Raw genomic sequence first — 13,428 nt, 5'->3', positions numbered from 1 at the left:
TTATTTCTTTCTTTTTCAATCACTTGGAAAGAACAAAAGAGAAAGGCCTGAGATGAAGAATTTTAGTGAAAACACCAGCTAAGATCATGCGTAGAAACAGAGAGAAGACACATGAAACCATCGTGAACTCTTTCAAAAAAGACACGACAGTCAATGTCTAAATGTTTTGTACGTTTGTAAAATACAAGATTGGCTACAATGTGAAGTGCGCTCATTGTGATTATTACCATGCTTGTGTAGATTGCGTTCAGCTCTGACTGAAGTTTACAAGGGGTTCTTACTTGCAATCAACTCACACGTGAGCAATCGAGCTGCTAAAAAGTTGCTAAGTGTGTGAGCAGATTCTAAAGTGACTTTTAATAGGGAGGTAATATTTTAGCATATACCAATTTCACCTTCAAATTTTGATCATAAACAAACATGCATTTTTTATGGTGAATTCTACCATAGTTACCCTTATATGGTACATGACTGACGCGATTTGCCGTGTACCAATAAAAAACCGATTTCTGACAGTGTATTTAAATTTTTTATTCATTTTAAAACATATATGGTAAAAAGAAGAAACATCCACTTAAATATTATTGGTTCACGTCACATCTTGTATCATACCCCAACTAAGTGTTGAAGTATCCTAGCAAGCACCTTTTTTTATATGTTCATTTACAAATTTAACATTCTATTCTTATGAATTATTTATCGATGCATGAGTTCACATACACACACTAGTTTTCTTTACAAGCACTTCTTTAGTTGAACTGAACCAAGAGCGGATACATGGGCATGGTTACACGAAGCTTGGGCATCTTGGTTCTTGTAAGTGAGCTTTACATCCTCCAACTTTATCCCACTGCATGGATACATAGAACTGCAGTCAAACATTATTCCAACCTGGGTTGCAGATGTTCCACGAATGTGTTGGTATGTGACATCACTGATTTTGATTCCAGAGGCCTGAAAATTTGGGCAAGCAAAAAAGAATGGAAAAATCAGAGTTCACCTACTTTTTATGTTCTCAATTAACTCTTTATTTTTTCTTCAAGAAAAATAGTCATGTTTAAAGTTGACTATGAAAAAACCTATGACTTGTTGAATTGAGAGTTCCTCTTTTATATGATGTGCAGATTGGGTTTCTGTGATACTTGGACTCAATGGATCGAGGGGTGTATTCAGTCAGCGTCTATCTCAGTGGTGGTCAACGGAAGCCCTACGGAGAAATTTTCCATGGAGAGAGGCTTGAGACAAGGTGATCGTCTAGCACCCTTCTTTTTTCTTATGGTGGCAGAAGGCTTAAGTGGAAATGATGCGACAAGCGGTCCGGTTGAATTTATTCAATAGCTTCAAAGTGGATAGTGGAGGGGTGGCGGTTTCACTTTTGCAATTCGCCGATGATACTTTATTCATTAGGGAATCCTCTATACAAACGCTCTTGTCATCAAGAGCATTTTGAGATGCTTTGAACTCATGTCGAGTCTTAAAGTGAATATAATTTCTCCGCAAGCAAAGTAGGAGGAGCGTTCTTGAACCAAATTGATATCCAAAGGTACGCCATGTTACTAAACTGCAAGCCTATGGAAATTCCACTTGTTCACTTAGGGATACCTGTGGGTGCAAATCCTAGGAGGAGGGCAACTTGGGAACCGATGATTCAAAAAAAAAGACTATCATCTTTGAAGAGCAAGACGCTATCCTTTGGAGGGAAAGTGTGCTTGATTAGAAGTGGCCCATCTTCCATCCTTTTATTCTTTATGTCTTTCTTCAAAATGCTCAATACAGTCGCCTCTTTGTGCACGAAGCTCCAATTGTAATTCATATGAGGAGGTGAAGAGGAAATGAATAGCTTGAGTGAAGTGGGAACATTTTTTCAACAGAAAGAAGAAAGGGTTAGGCATAAAGGATTTAGTTACTTTTAATAAATCCTTACTGACCAAGTGGAGGTGGAGGCTTCTTATAGAGCATGGTAGTCTTTGGGGTCATGTATTGGAGGCTAAATACTGGGGATCTTAACCTGTTAGGTGAGGCGAGAGAGTCAAATATAGGCTCCTGATGGTGGAAGGATCTCGGGACCACCAGTGGGGGAGAGGATGACTGGTATTGAATGAAGATCAGGAAAATTCTATAGTATCAAGGGATGAAGGAAACAAGCTCACACAGGTTACAAATTCAGAAGTGATTCCTAGCAGTGTTGATACAAGCTGTGGACAACTCAGCAATTCTGTTGTAACAAACTTGACAGCTAAGCAAGCCAGCTCAGCAAGAGAAGGTTATGGCTAACTGATTTGGGAATAGAATAGGGTGTAGCAGAGTAACAGAATAGTTATGGTGTACTCTACTTTAGCTAGTATAAATAAGGGTAGTGCATTGTAAATCGTAACAAAAATTCTACTTGTTCAATAAGATTATTCTTCAATTCTATTTGCTCTGCAAATTTCCATATTAGAAATTGGGAGGCCTATACTCAACCACAAAAGCTAGCTCAAGAGTTGAGGTTTGCACTACCCTTATAAAGGCTATCTATGCTCTATCTCTAGCCAATGTGGGACTTCTAACACACCCCCTCACGTCCAGGACTGAACAACCTGGAACGTGGGATCAACAACAACGGGTGGCCCAATAATGGGAGGTCTCCACAACAAACAACAAATGGATCTCCTGGATATTAGATTCAGGAGCCATTGATCATGTGTGTTCTTCATTGGATTTGTTTCATACATATTACAAGATAAGACCTATTCATGTCCAGTTACCTAATGGTACCATTGTCAATGCTCATTTGGCTGGTACTGTTGTTTTCTCTCCAATGTTATCCATAAGAAATGTTCTTTTTGTACCACAATTCAGCTTTAACATTGTCTCTACTTCCAAATTGTGTAAACACTTATCTTGTGTTGTCCAATCCTATTATTCACACTCTTTGATACAGGACCTCAATTCCCAGAAGATGATTGGTTTGGCTAAGCAAGAGGGAGGCTTATACTACTTGATGGTTGATGGTCTAGAGGGTCAGCCAGAAGAGCAGAAAGCACAGGGAGAGTCAAGAGTTAATACAGCTACTACTACAGCCACTTCTACAGTAATACCTAGTTCAGTCTTATGGCACTTTAGATTAGGACATTTGTCCAAAGATAAACTTCTTGCTATGACTAAGTCTCATCCTTATATTCATGTAAATAAGGCATTAGCCACTGCTTTAGTTTGTGATGTATGCCATATGGCTAGACAAAAGAGATTACCTTACTCTTTGAGCATAAATAAAGTTGTAAAACCTTTTGACTTACTTCACTTTGATATCTGGAGTCCTTTTTTCCATGACAACAGTACATGGCCATAAGTATTTTTTAACTGTTGTTGATGATAATACTAGATATCTATGGATAATCATGCTGAAATAGAAATCAGAAGTATCTTCTAAGGTTCAGGACTTTGTGATGTATGCTAAGACTCAGTTTGGTGCTGATGTTAAAACTATTAGAACAGATAATGGGCCTGAGTTTACACTTCATAATTTCTATACTTCTAGAGGCATTGTTCATGAAACCTCTTGTGTAGAGTGTCCCCAACAGAATGGAAGAGTTGAAAGAAAACATCAGGACATTTTAAACAATACTGGAATTATGCAGTACAACATGCAGTGTTTTTGATCAATAGAGTACCAACTGTAGTTCTGCATAATAAATCACCCTATGAACTTTTACACAAGCAGCCACCAGACTTGACAGACCTCAAGGTTTTTGGATCTTTGTGTTATGTATCCACTCTACACAATGCTAGGCACAAGCTAGATCCTAGAGCTCGAAAGTGTGTTTTTCTAGGATATAGACCTGGTACAAAGGGTTATGTTGTGCTAGACATGATAAGTAGAGCCTTGAGTGTCTCAAGAAATGTAATTTTCTATGATCATATTCTGCCTTATCATCAGTCAGAAGCAATGCCATGGTCTGTTTTTACAGCAGAGAATGAGGATGCTGAGGGCCCTAGTATTGATCTTTTGCAATCTTACTACAACCAGACCAGACATAACTTTTACAGTCCAACAACTAAGTCAGTTCCTCTCCAATCCAACTGTGACTCATTATACTGCAGCTCATAGAGTTTTAAAGTATCTGAAAGGGAGTCCAGGAAAAGGGTTATTTTTTCCAAGGGATTATGCAGTACAATTGTTGGGGTTTAGTGATGCAGATTGGGGAGGTTGTGTAGACACTAGAAGATCAGTGACTGGCTATTGTTTCTTCATTGGAAAGTCATTAATCTGTTGGAGATCAAAGAAACAACAGACAGTATCTAAATCATCCTCAAAAGCAGAGTATAGAGCTCTAGCTTCAGCCACTTGTGAGCTACAATGGCTTACTTATTTACTAAAGGATCTTCAGATTGAACCTGTAAGATCATCAGTCATTTACTGTGATAACCAAAGTGCCCTTCATATAGCTGCTAACCCTGTTTTTCATGAAAGAACTAAGCATTTAGAGATTGATTGCCACATAGTAAGGGAGAAATCAGAAGCTGGTTTAATGAAGTTACTGTCTATTTCTTCAAAATTTCAAGTGGCAGATTTCTTCACAAAGGCTCTTTCAGTAGGACCCTTTTCTTTTCTACTAAGCAAGCTCAACATGTTAGACATCTACCATGGTTCAGCTTGTGGGAGGCTATTGAATGAAGATCAGGAAAATTCTATAGTATCAAGGGATGAAGGAAACAAGCTCACACAGGTTACAAATTCAAAAGTGATTCCTAGCAGTGTTGATACAAGCTGTGGACAACTCAGCAATTCTGTTGTAACAAACTTGACAGCTATGCAAGCCAGCTCAGCAAGAGAAGGTTATGGCTAACTGATTTGGGAATAGAATAGGGTGTAGCAGAGTAACAGAATAGTTATGGTGTACTCTACTTTAGCTAGTATAAATAAGGGTGGTGCATTGTAAATCGTAACAAAAATTCTACTTGTTCAATAAGATTCTTCTTCAATTCTATTTGCTCTGCAAATTTCTGAACTGGTTTGACAACAATGTGACTAGGAGAATCAGAGATGGAGGCGCAACCCGATTTTGGGAAAACCGGTGGCTGAGAGGTGTGGCGAGTCTGAGGGTAAGGTTCAAAAGACTCTTCGATGTTTCCATTCAGCAGTTAAGTTCTATAAAAAAACAAGGGTTATTGGGAGGATTGGAGGTGGAAGTGGGCTTTCCTTTGGAGGAGGAATCTTTTTGTCTAGGAGAATCAAATGCTGGGACATAAAAATTGAAAGAAGAACCATGCAACTAAAACAGGGGATCGTGACTCTTGGTTATGGGAGGGCTCTTGGGATAGTGTTTTCTCCGTCAAATCTGCATATGAAATTCAGCTTGGACCTATACCGTAGGGAGAGTGTTCGTCTTTAAACTGATGTGGAATATTGCAGCCCTATCAAACTCATGGCTTTTACTTGGAGGGTGTTTCTAAACAGAATTTAAATGAAAGCAAATCTCAAGAAGCAATGTTTCATTCGAGAACTCAATGTATCTGTGTATTATGCGAGTAACAAGAGGAACGTCTAAATCATTTGCTTTTTTCCTGCAAATTTGCGTGGGAAGTGTGGATGAGGATTTACAAATGGCTGGGGTTTTGTTCGGACTTCCATGATGAAGTTAGAGCACACTTTGCACAACATGATCTCAATCTGCCTCTAGGATCCAATTCAGGGTGGTGGTCTATATGGATAGCAGTAGTGTGGTCCATTTGACTTCACTGAAACAAGGTGTTGTTTAGCTCTGGTTCAATCTGTGTAGATAAAATGGTGGAGGTTATAATTTTCAGGTCTTGGAAGTGGCTCAAATGCAAGAAAAATGATTTCAATTGTTCTTCCTATAAATGGTTATGGAATCCAAAGCTCTGTTTGGGGATGGAAAATTCCTGGTGAAAGTAGTGATGAAGATCAGTGGCTGCGAGGCTGGTTTTCTATATATGCATCTTGTGCTTGTTTGGAAACATTTGAAACGATGATGGGTTTGGCCTTGTATGCTGTAGCCTTGGGTGTTTTTGGCTTCGCAATTCGTCTAGCCTGGGACTGGTTGACGCTAAGCACTCTGGTGGCAGAGATTTCCTAAACACTGCATGTTGTTGTGTTCTGATGGGTTCTGTTTTTGTGTTTCTGTCGAGTCTCTTGCCTCCTATTTCTTTTCTATTTTTTCTCCTTTATTTGCTCCTTTTCTTCTGTCATGTATTAGCGTTTTTACCCCGTGCGTTGCACGGTGAATATGAATCTCATTATTTAGACATGTATTAATGAACTAAAATATGAAGAAAAAAAAAATGAGCATTCAACCAAACAAAATCAATCACAATGAGTATCACACAACTTGCGAAATTTGACAAAAACTTCATATATATTTAATCTAAGTATTTTTAAAATTATGAAAATATACTTAAATTAGATGAAACTTTTTCCTTATACCAACATTTAATGCATTACAATTTGACAATTAAAAATGTAAGGTAAATTAATAACTATTTTTCAAAAACTCAAAAGGCTACATAAGGGTTTATACCTATAAGGAATGACGTATCAACGTCCTTATACATTATATCACAAAGTGGAACGAAAGAGTAAGGAGTTAAGTTGATAGCCTTGTTAGGAACCAATCGTACAGATGTATGAATATCAAAATTGATCTTGAATGGATGCGAGGTTGGACGAAAATCACGAACGCTTTCACCAATATCAAAGAATGAAATCTGATATACGCGTCCTTCTGTCTTTAAAAAGTAAATAAACTAAGCGATTTATGAATGCATTTCAAAAATTACATTAAAACTGAGTGATTAAAAAAAAGTGTTATACCTTGTCATCCATAAGAATCATGTCTATTGAAAAGGGTAGCTTTGAGCCATATAAGCTCAGACTTAGCCATAAATGATTGACTTTTGCAACAATTGTCCAGGTCTCTTTGGATGCATCGATTTTGGCGAAATCTTCGATTCTTGAAGCCATCAGAAGAAATGTTAATTTCAAATATATCAAGTGCTGGAAAATGGATGGAATGATGGAGGAGATATGTTACATAAGGGGTATATATAGTTGAAATTAGGGTTAATTCTGACTAAAGGTGAAAAAAATATTCTATTACCAAATAGAATATGTATTTTTAATTCAAAAACAGTTTTATTTGGCACGGTGAAAATCAAAGTGTATTAATTAGTATAGGTACATAGTTCGTACAATTTGGTACATACAACTTATGATTTTGATAAAATGTCAATAATTTAAAAATCGCATGAAATTTGGCTAAAAATTATCTGTAGACATATGATTTGTCATATTTAATGTTTGATTGTTCCCAAAGTCATGTGACTTGTGATATATGCTAAACATTATACACCTGCATTAATTGTTTAAAACGTCAATTTGAAGGAAATTATATAAGGAATTTGAAGGAAATAAATAGTTAATTTCGAATAGTAATTTCCTTAAATAGATAGCTAATTAATTTAATAAGTAATTAATTATTTAAAGCGTTTTTTTTCATTTTAAAAAAGGAAATTATTTCAAAATATATTTGCACAGATTCACGTCATTAATTAATTTATATAAGGAAATTGAAGAATTAATGAATTAATTTTGAATATTAATTTCCTAAAATAAATAATCAATGTATTAAAATTTACTTAATTATTTTACATGGTGTTTTTTTAAAATCTATCTATAGCAATAATTGACTGGAAAAACGAAACAATTCCTACATTAAAATATAATTAATTGTTTTAAATGAGGTTTTAAAAAAGAAAACGAATACAGCTTTTATTCTAATTTAGCATTTATTAGATCTTTTATAAGTTGACTACAAATTACTATAGTTAAGTTGTTTATGTAAGGAAATTGAAGGAAATTAAAAATTAATTTTGAATAGTAATTTCCTTAAATAGATAGTTTTTGAATTTAATAAGTAATTAATTTTTAAAACGTTTTTTTTTCATTTTAAAAAAGGAAATTATTTCAAAACATATTTGCACAAATTCACGTCATTAATTAATTTATATAAGAAAATTGAAGGAATTAATGAATTAATTTCGAATATTAATTTCCTAAAATAAATAATCAATGCATTAAAATTTACTTAATTATTTTACATGGGGTTTTAAAAAAAACGATTATAGCAATAATTGACTGGCAAAACAAAATAATTCCTGCATTAAAATGTCTAACCTCATAAAGATTTAAATTAGGCTTAAAAAGGTGGAGGATATTTAGGCCAAAAAAAGTGGATCACACCCCAAAATAAGTCAATTCAATTAATTACTGTTATTCCAATACTTTTCACAAAAACGTGAATTTATGTTTGAATTATCAACCATAGCTAAAGCAACGCACGGTGATTAGTTTTCCTAATATGTCCGTTTGCGAAATTGAAGGCTTAATTCATAAATGCATTGACTAATTCCCACTCTGAACAATTTTTCTGTTTCTTTTGCAACTATGACCTTTTAATTGATTCATTGTTGTGGGCTTTTGGTTGATCCATAACTCCTTTATAGTGAGCTGTGCATGAATTCTACTTTGGAGAGACCATTTAATAGGGGACAAAGAATCAAAATTTTAGGGAAATTGGTTTGTATAATTAATTTGTGAAACTTTCTCTGGCTGTGACACTTGTCAGCCAGAGAAAGGGATGGGAGGAAAATCATTATGGGAATGCCATGTGTTTATTTTATGTGGATAAGGATTTTCTTTTAATAAGTATATAGATACTGGATTTGAGTATCTATTGTGCCCCTTTTGTGATAATATATTATCATTTGGCTTTTCTAAAAAAAACTTCAATGCACATTCAGCTCATGCAATAATTGAAATTCGCTAAATTTCAAAATTATTTTTTAATTAAAATTTCCAACAAAATTAATTGTTTTTTATGTGGCATGCTGTGATGGGTTGTCATAGTCCCTGAATGATAGTTCAACTGGTAAGAGTTCAGGGACATATAGGTTGGGATAGATAGGTTCAGTGACCAATCTCTGACCGGTGCAATTTGTCTTTCCGATGTAACAAACAAAAAGTGTAAAACTTCTTTACATTAACAATACATCACAATCAAATTTTAAAAGATGTACCCCATCAATCAATTAAATGAAAATACTTTTTTTTCAAATCCTTAAAATCTAATTGGTTAAATGTGAAATAAAAAACCTTATGTCGTTGGTGCATGAATTTTTTTCTACTACTAATAAAAAGGGATAAATATGGTTTTGGTCATCATAAAATAGAAAATTATTAAATTTGGTCTCCTTTAAATTTTTCATCGATTTTGATTCCTAAAAAATAGCAAATTATTGATTTTGGTTGCTCCATCCATTTTTGTGGCGGTTTAAACCACCACTAACACATTTTGTGGCGGCTTTTGTGCATATTTGACGATTTTTTAACTGCCACAAAATGTGTTGGTGGTGGTTTAAACAACAAAAAAAAAGTCCAAAAAGGGCCACAAAAATGGATGGAGGGACCAAAATCAATAATTTGCTATTGTAGAGGGATCAAAAACGATAAAAAATTTGAAGGGGAACAAATTCAATAATTTGCTATTTTATGATGAAAAAAAAAACACATTTAACCCTAATAAAAAAATCAACTAACCTGGCCAGGGCAGTTCTTCTTACTTGGACAATAATTTTGGTCAATAATAATGGGGTTTTGGACATTGACCATGGTTGCATCTTGGAAAAGGACATTTTTCACAAATCCATTGCTAGGTCTTCCCCAAGACTTTATTCTAACACCATTTTGAGTCCCTGTAAATTTAACTGCCTTAACTGTCACATTTTGCACGCCTAGTTCGTTTTGCTCCCATCCTAAGCTTCCAATGCTGCGAGACCCAACAAACAAACAATTAGTAAATCATTAATCATTAAGATTATGAAATTTGTGTAAGAAAAAATAAAAAACCTTATTCCATGGCCTGGTCCACATGTAATGTTTTGGATCCACAAATTAATGGTGCCAGGTCCGTTAGAGATGCAGTCATCGCCGGTGTGAATTTTGGAGTCGACAATGGTCACGTTGGACGACTTGTCGACATGGATGCCGTCGGTGTTTTGACTGTTTCCTGCTGCCATCACATTTAAGCTTTGCGCTTTTACGTTTTGGCATCCGGTGAAAAATATGTGGATTACTTGACTATTGATGGAGGTTAACCCAGCAACCACAATGTTCTTGGAGTTTTTGAACTCCAGCGTCTTCTCACGTGCATGCACCGTAATAAAAAAAAAGGTATGGATAGTCATGTCAAACTTATAGTAAATTGCATAAACTAATCTCACACTATGTCTTACTATGTTAATTATATAAAATATAATTAATATTTAATTTTAAAAGTTGTTATTTTCGAAAGAAAGAAAAAAACTGAAACAAACGCCCTCTGCATCACTCCTATTAAAGATGAGGTAAAATCACCCTAAGTAACCCAATAATATTTTAACATATATTATGAAGTGGAATTTCCTAGATTCATATCAAAATATTACCTGAACCATATAAAACTGGAATGATTTTATGCTCATATATTTTGACTTGTTTAGAGAAGGTCATTACTAGTTTATATATTACTATGCTTGAATGCTTGATCTCTAATTGCTTCAACTTCTAGCTAGCAATTAACCTCATTGAGCAGCGCACAAATCCTCACTTAATACACTCTAACTTATCACCAATTAGGGGCCATAATAATATCAAGGTTATGCATGAAACGTACCTTGGCTCCAAATGGCCCACAATCTCTATTGCCTAAGTTTTTGCAATCCCACAAGGACTTGCCTTGGCCATCAAGCACCCCGCCTTGGATGGAAACCCCCTCAACATTGTTGAACAACAACCAGTGGCCGGTGATTCCGGTGACGCGATAATCAGAGGGAGCCACTAAGGTGCCATTAATAGTTATGGAGATAGCCGTGTTGTTACATTTCCCTCGGAAGTTTACACTTCCGACGACGAACCGCCCTGGTGGCACGTTAATAGTTGCAGGATTGGGTGAGGAACATGCTTTAGACCATGCACTGAGGAATGCCTTTGTGGAATCGGTTTGGCCATCTGATTTGGCTCCGAAGCTGACCACATTGTACGTCGTAGCTGCGTTGACTTTGGTAGAATTTTCCCAACAGCATAAGATCATGAGAATGAGAATAGAAACAAAGGGACTCAATTTTGGTTTGGCGTTTCTCATTTTAGTTATTGAAGATGAGATTTGGGAGATTTTTATATTTAGAGTATGAAGCTGGATGATGAAGAAGTTGATGTCGTGGGACTTGGAACTGTTAGTGATGGTATTTATATATATGGATTTGGGTCTTGTGCAGTGTCCATGTTCGAACGGTGAATTATGTTATGTACACACCTCTTTGAGAGGTGGAAAGAGGTGGAAGGAAAAGAGAGATAGGAAGAAAAGAAAAAGTAAGAGAAAGAAAGTATGAGATGTGATAGATGTTAAGAGGAGAGAGATAGAAATAAAAAGAGGTGAAAATAGAGTGTTTAAAAAATGAGGTGTGTATATATCATTACTGTTCGAACGGTACCATGTCTTGACAATTACAATTGCATTACTTTTGTTTTCTATATATGCGCACCTTGGTCTGAATCATGAATTAATTCATATATATTAAAACAAAAAATCATAATTTGATTGAACTGAAGCCAACAAATATTAATAAATAATTCTTACATCTTGAGATAATATAAATTTGTAACTGATATAATTAAAAGAGATGTGTTAGAAGTCTCACATTGGCTAGAGATAGAGCATAGATAGCCTTTATAAGGGTTGTGCAAACCTCAACTCTTGAGCTAACTTTTGTGGTGAGTATAGGCCTCCCAAACCCGTTGTTGTTGTTCCCACGTTCCAGGTTGTTCAGTTCTGGACGTGAGAGGGTGTGTTAGAAGTCTCACATTGGCTAGAGATAGAGCATAGATAGCCTTTATAAGGGTTGTGGAAACCTCAACAACTCTTGATTATATATGTTATATAAGTATATATGTTTAATTATAAATTGATTATATAAATTGTTGTTGTGATTCACGCAATTATATATGTTTGATTATAAATTGATTATATAGTTAAGTGATGTTTAGTGATTCACGTTATGCGATTATATATATATGTTCGATTATATATTGATATGTGATCCAAAATGATGAGAAGCAGAAGCCAGATAATTAATGTTGTTCTTCACCAGAATTTGTGCTCCAAGCTAGACAGCTTCTAGAAGTTGAAGTTTCACCAGTATGTTGTTGAGAATATTAAGCAATTCTCTTCTATTGTTCTTACTTCCAAAAAAATTGGCTATGTGGTTCACGTTTTGGTATTATGTATGTTTGATTATATATTGCTATGTGAGTCACGCTTAATTAATGGAATTGGATAATATGATCGAATATCATGTTTGATTTGAGAGGTCTTCATGTCTCTTGAATCAATATGATTTCTTAAAAAACCGATGGCATATTGATCCAATTTTAATTGTATCACATAGGATCACGTGTTCATTAAATTTATAACATGATAATATTTGATAGCATAATTCAATTTATGGCTTGTAATACGACTTACACCCAGGCCTCTGATCACAATTATAAACAAAAAACAATATTTTAGATTCATTGAATAAATGATGTATCTAGTCATTACTATAGACTAGATACATCATTTATTGAATGAATTTAAAAACTTGTTTTTTCCTTATAATAGTGACCGGAGAGTGTATGAATTGGGAAAACAATGAATTATCTTAAAAACTATTACCTCTGTTCTTATTCAACTGTCTAGGAAGAGCTTATAAAAAAAACTATCTAGAAAGAGAAGAAACGCACATATTAAGGAGTGCAATTAATTTGTTGATTTTTTAAAAAATATTATTTGTTTTACATTTTTACCCTTTAGAATGCATTTTATCTTTCCTCGTTTATTGTTTCCACAAGGGCATTACTTGGAAAAACATCATTTAATGCTCTCTTCAGTCTCTTGTATTATAAATGGACAGACATATAAGAACACAATTTTTTCTTCAAAGTGAACAGTTAATAAGGAACGGAGGTAGTAGTAAAGATATATAGTAACTTAACCTTAACCACAATCTGCTGGTAGAATTAAAGTTATTAAAATTTAATTCTTAACTCAAGAATAAAGGGAAGCTCTCACAATATTAGAAAACTCAAATATCATTCAGATTCAAAACCTGGTTTGTGCCATAAATTGGGTTCCTTTTTAATGTTTAGAAGGGATTTGAAGTTTGATGAAGGTCATGGTTGGAATTGGGGTCAAAGTGTCAAATTCTTCACCCTATGCTAATCGGGCTTCCTCTTCTGCTTGATCTTCTTGTTCAATTCCTATCTTGTTGACCATAAGATTTCTTGCTTGATTGTGCTTGATCACCACCCTTATCAGGATGTCTTTCCTTCAACCTCAGCTTATGAGCCTC

At 34.8% G+C, this 13,428-nt stretch overlaps 1 protein-coding gene across 1 annotated transcript; it reads right to left on the bottom strand.

Annotated features, from left to right (window-relative positions):
* Nucleotides 1-532: 532 nt before the first annotated feature.
* Nucleotides 533-11,836, bottom strand: LOC130710020 (polygalacturonase-like). The gene is made up of 4 exons (XM_057559170.1): nucleotides 10,713-11,836; nucleotides 9,908-10,197; nucleotides 9,599-9,827; nucleotides 533-954 (listed from the first exon to the last, which is right to left on the bottom strand). Exons 1-4 carry the CDS (start codon nucleotides 11,178-11,180, stop codon nucleotides 736-738), a joined length of 1,206 nt encoding a protein of 401 aa, XP_057415153.1. The 5' UTR covers nucleotides 11,181-11,836; the 3' UTR covers nucleotides 533-735.
* Between the last annotated feature and the right edge of the window lie 1,592 nt (nucleotides 11,837-13,428).

The sequence above is a fragment of the Lotus japonicus genome, chromosome 4 (genome assembly GCF_012489685.1).
Source record: "Lotus japonicus ecotype B-129 chromosome 4, LjGifu_v1.2".
Lineage (NCBI taxonomy): Eukaryota > Viridiplantae > Streptophyta > Magnoliopsida > Fabales > Fabaceae > Lotus > Lotus japonicus.
The sequence above is the reverse complement of the archived record's forward strand: the minus strand, read 5'-3'. Positions and strand labels throughout refer to the sequence as shown.

Excerpts from the sequence above, each read along its gene's own strand:
- LOC130710020 (XM_057559170.1), bottom strand. The coding sequence starts at position 11,180 with ATGAGAAACGCCAAACCAAAATTGAGTCCCTTTGTTTCTATTCTCATT. Across the intron at positions 9,828-9,907 it reads GGACCAGGCCATGGAATAAG|CATTGGAAGCTTAGGATGGG; the intron begins GTTTTTTATTTT and ends TGGGTCTCGCAG. Across the intron at positions 955-9,598 it reads AGAAGAACTGCCCTGGCCAG|GCCTCTGGAATCAAAATCAG; the intron begins GTTAGTTGATTT and ends CCAAATTTTCAG.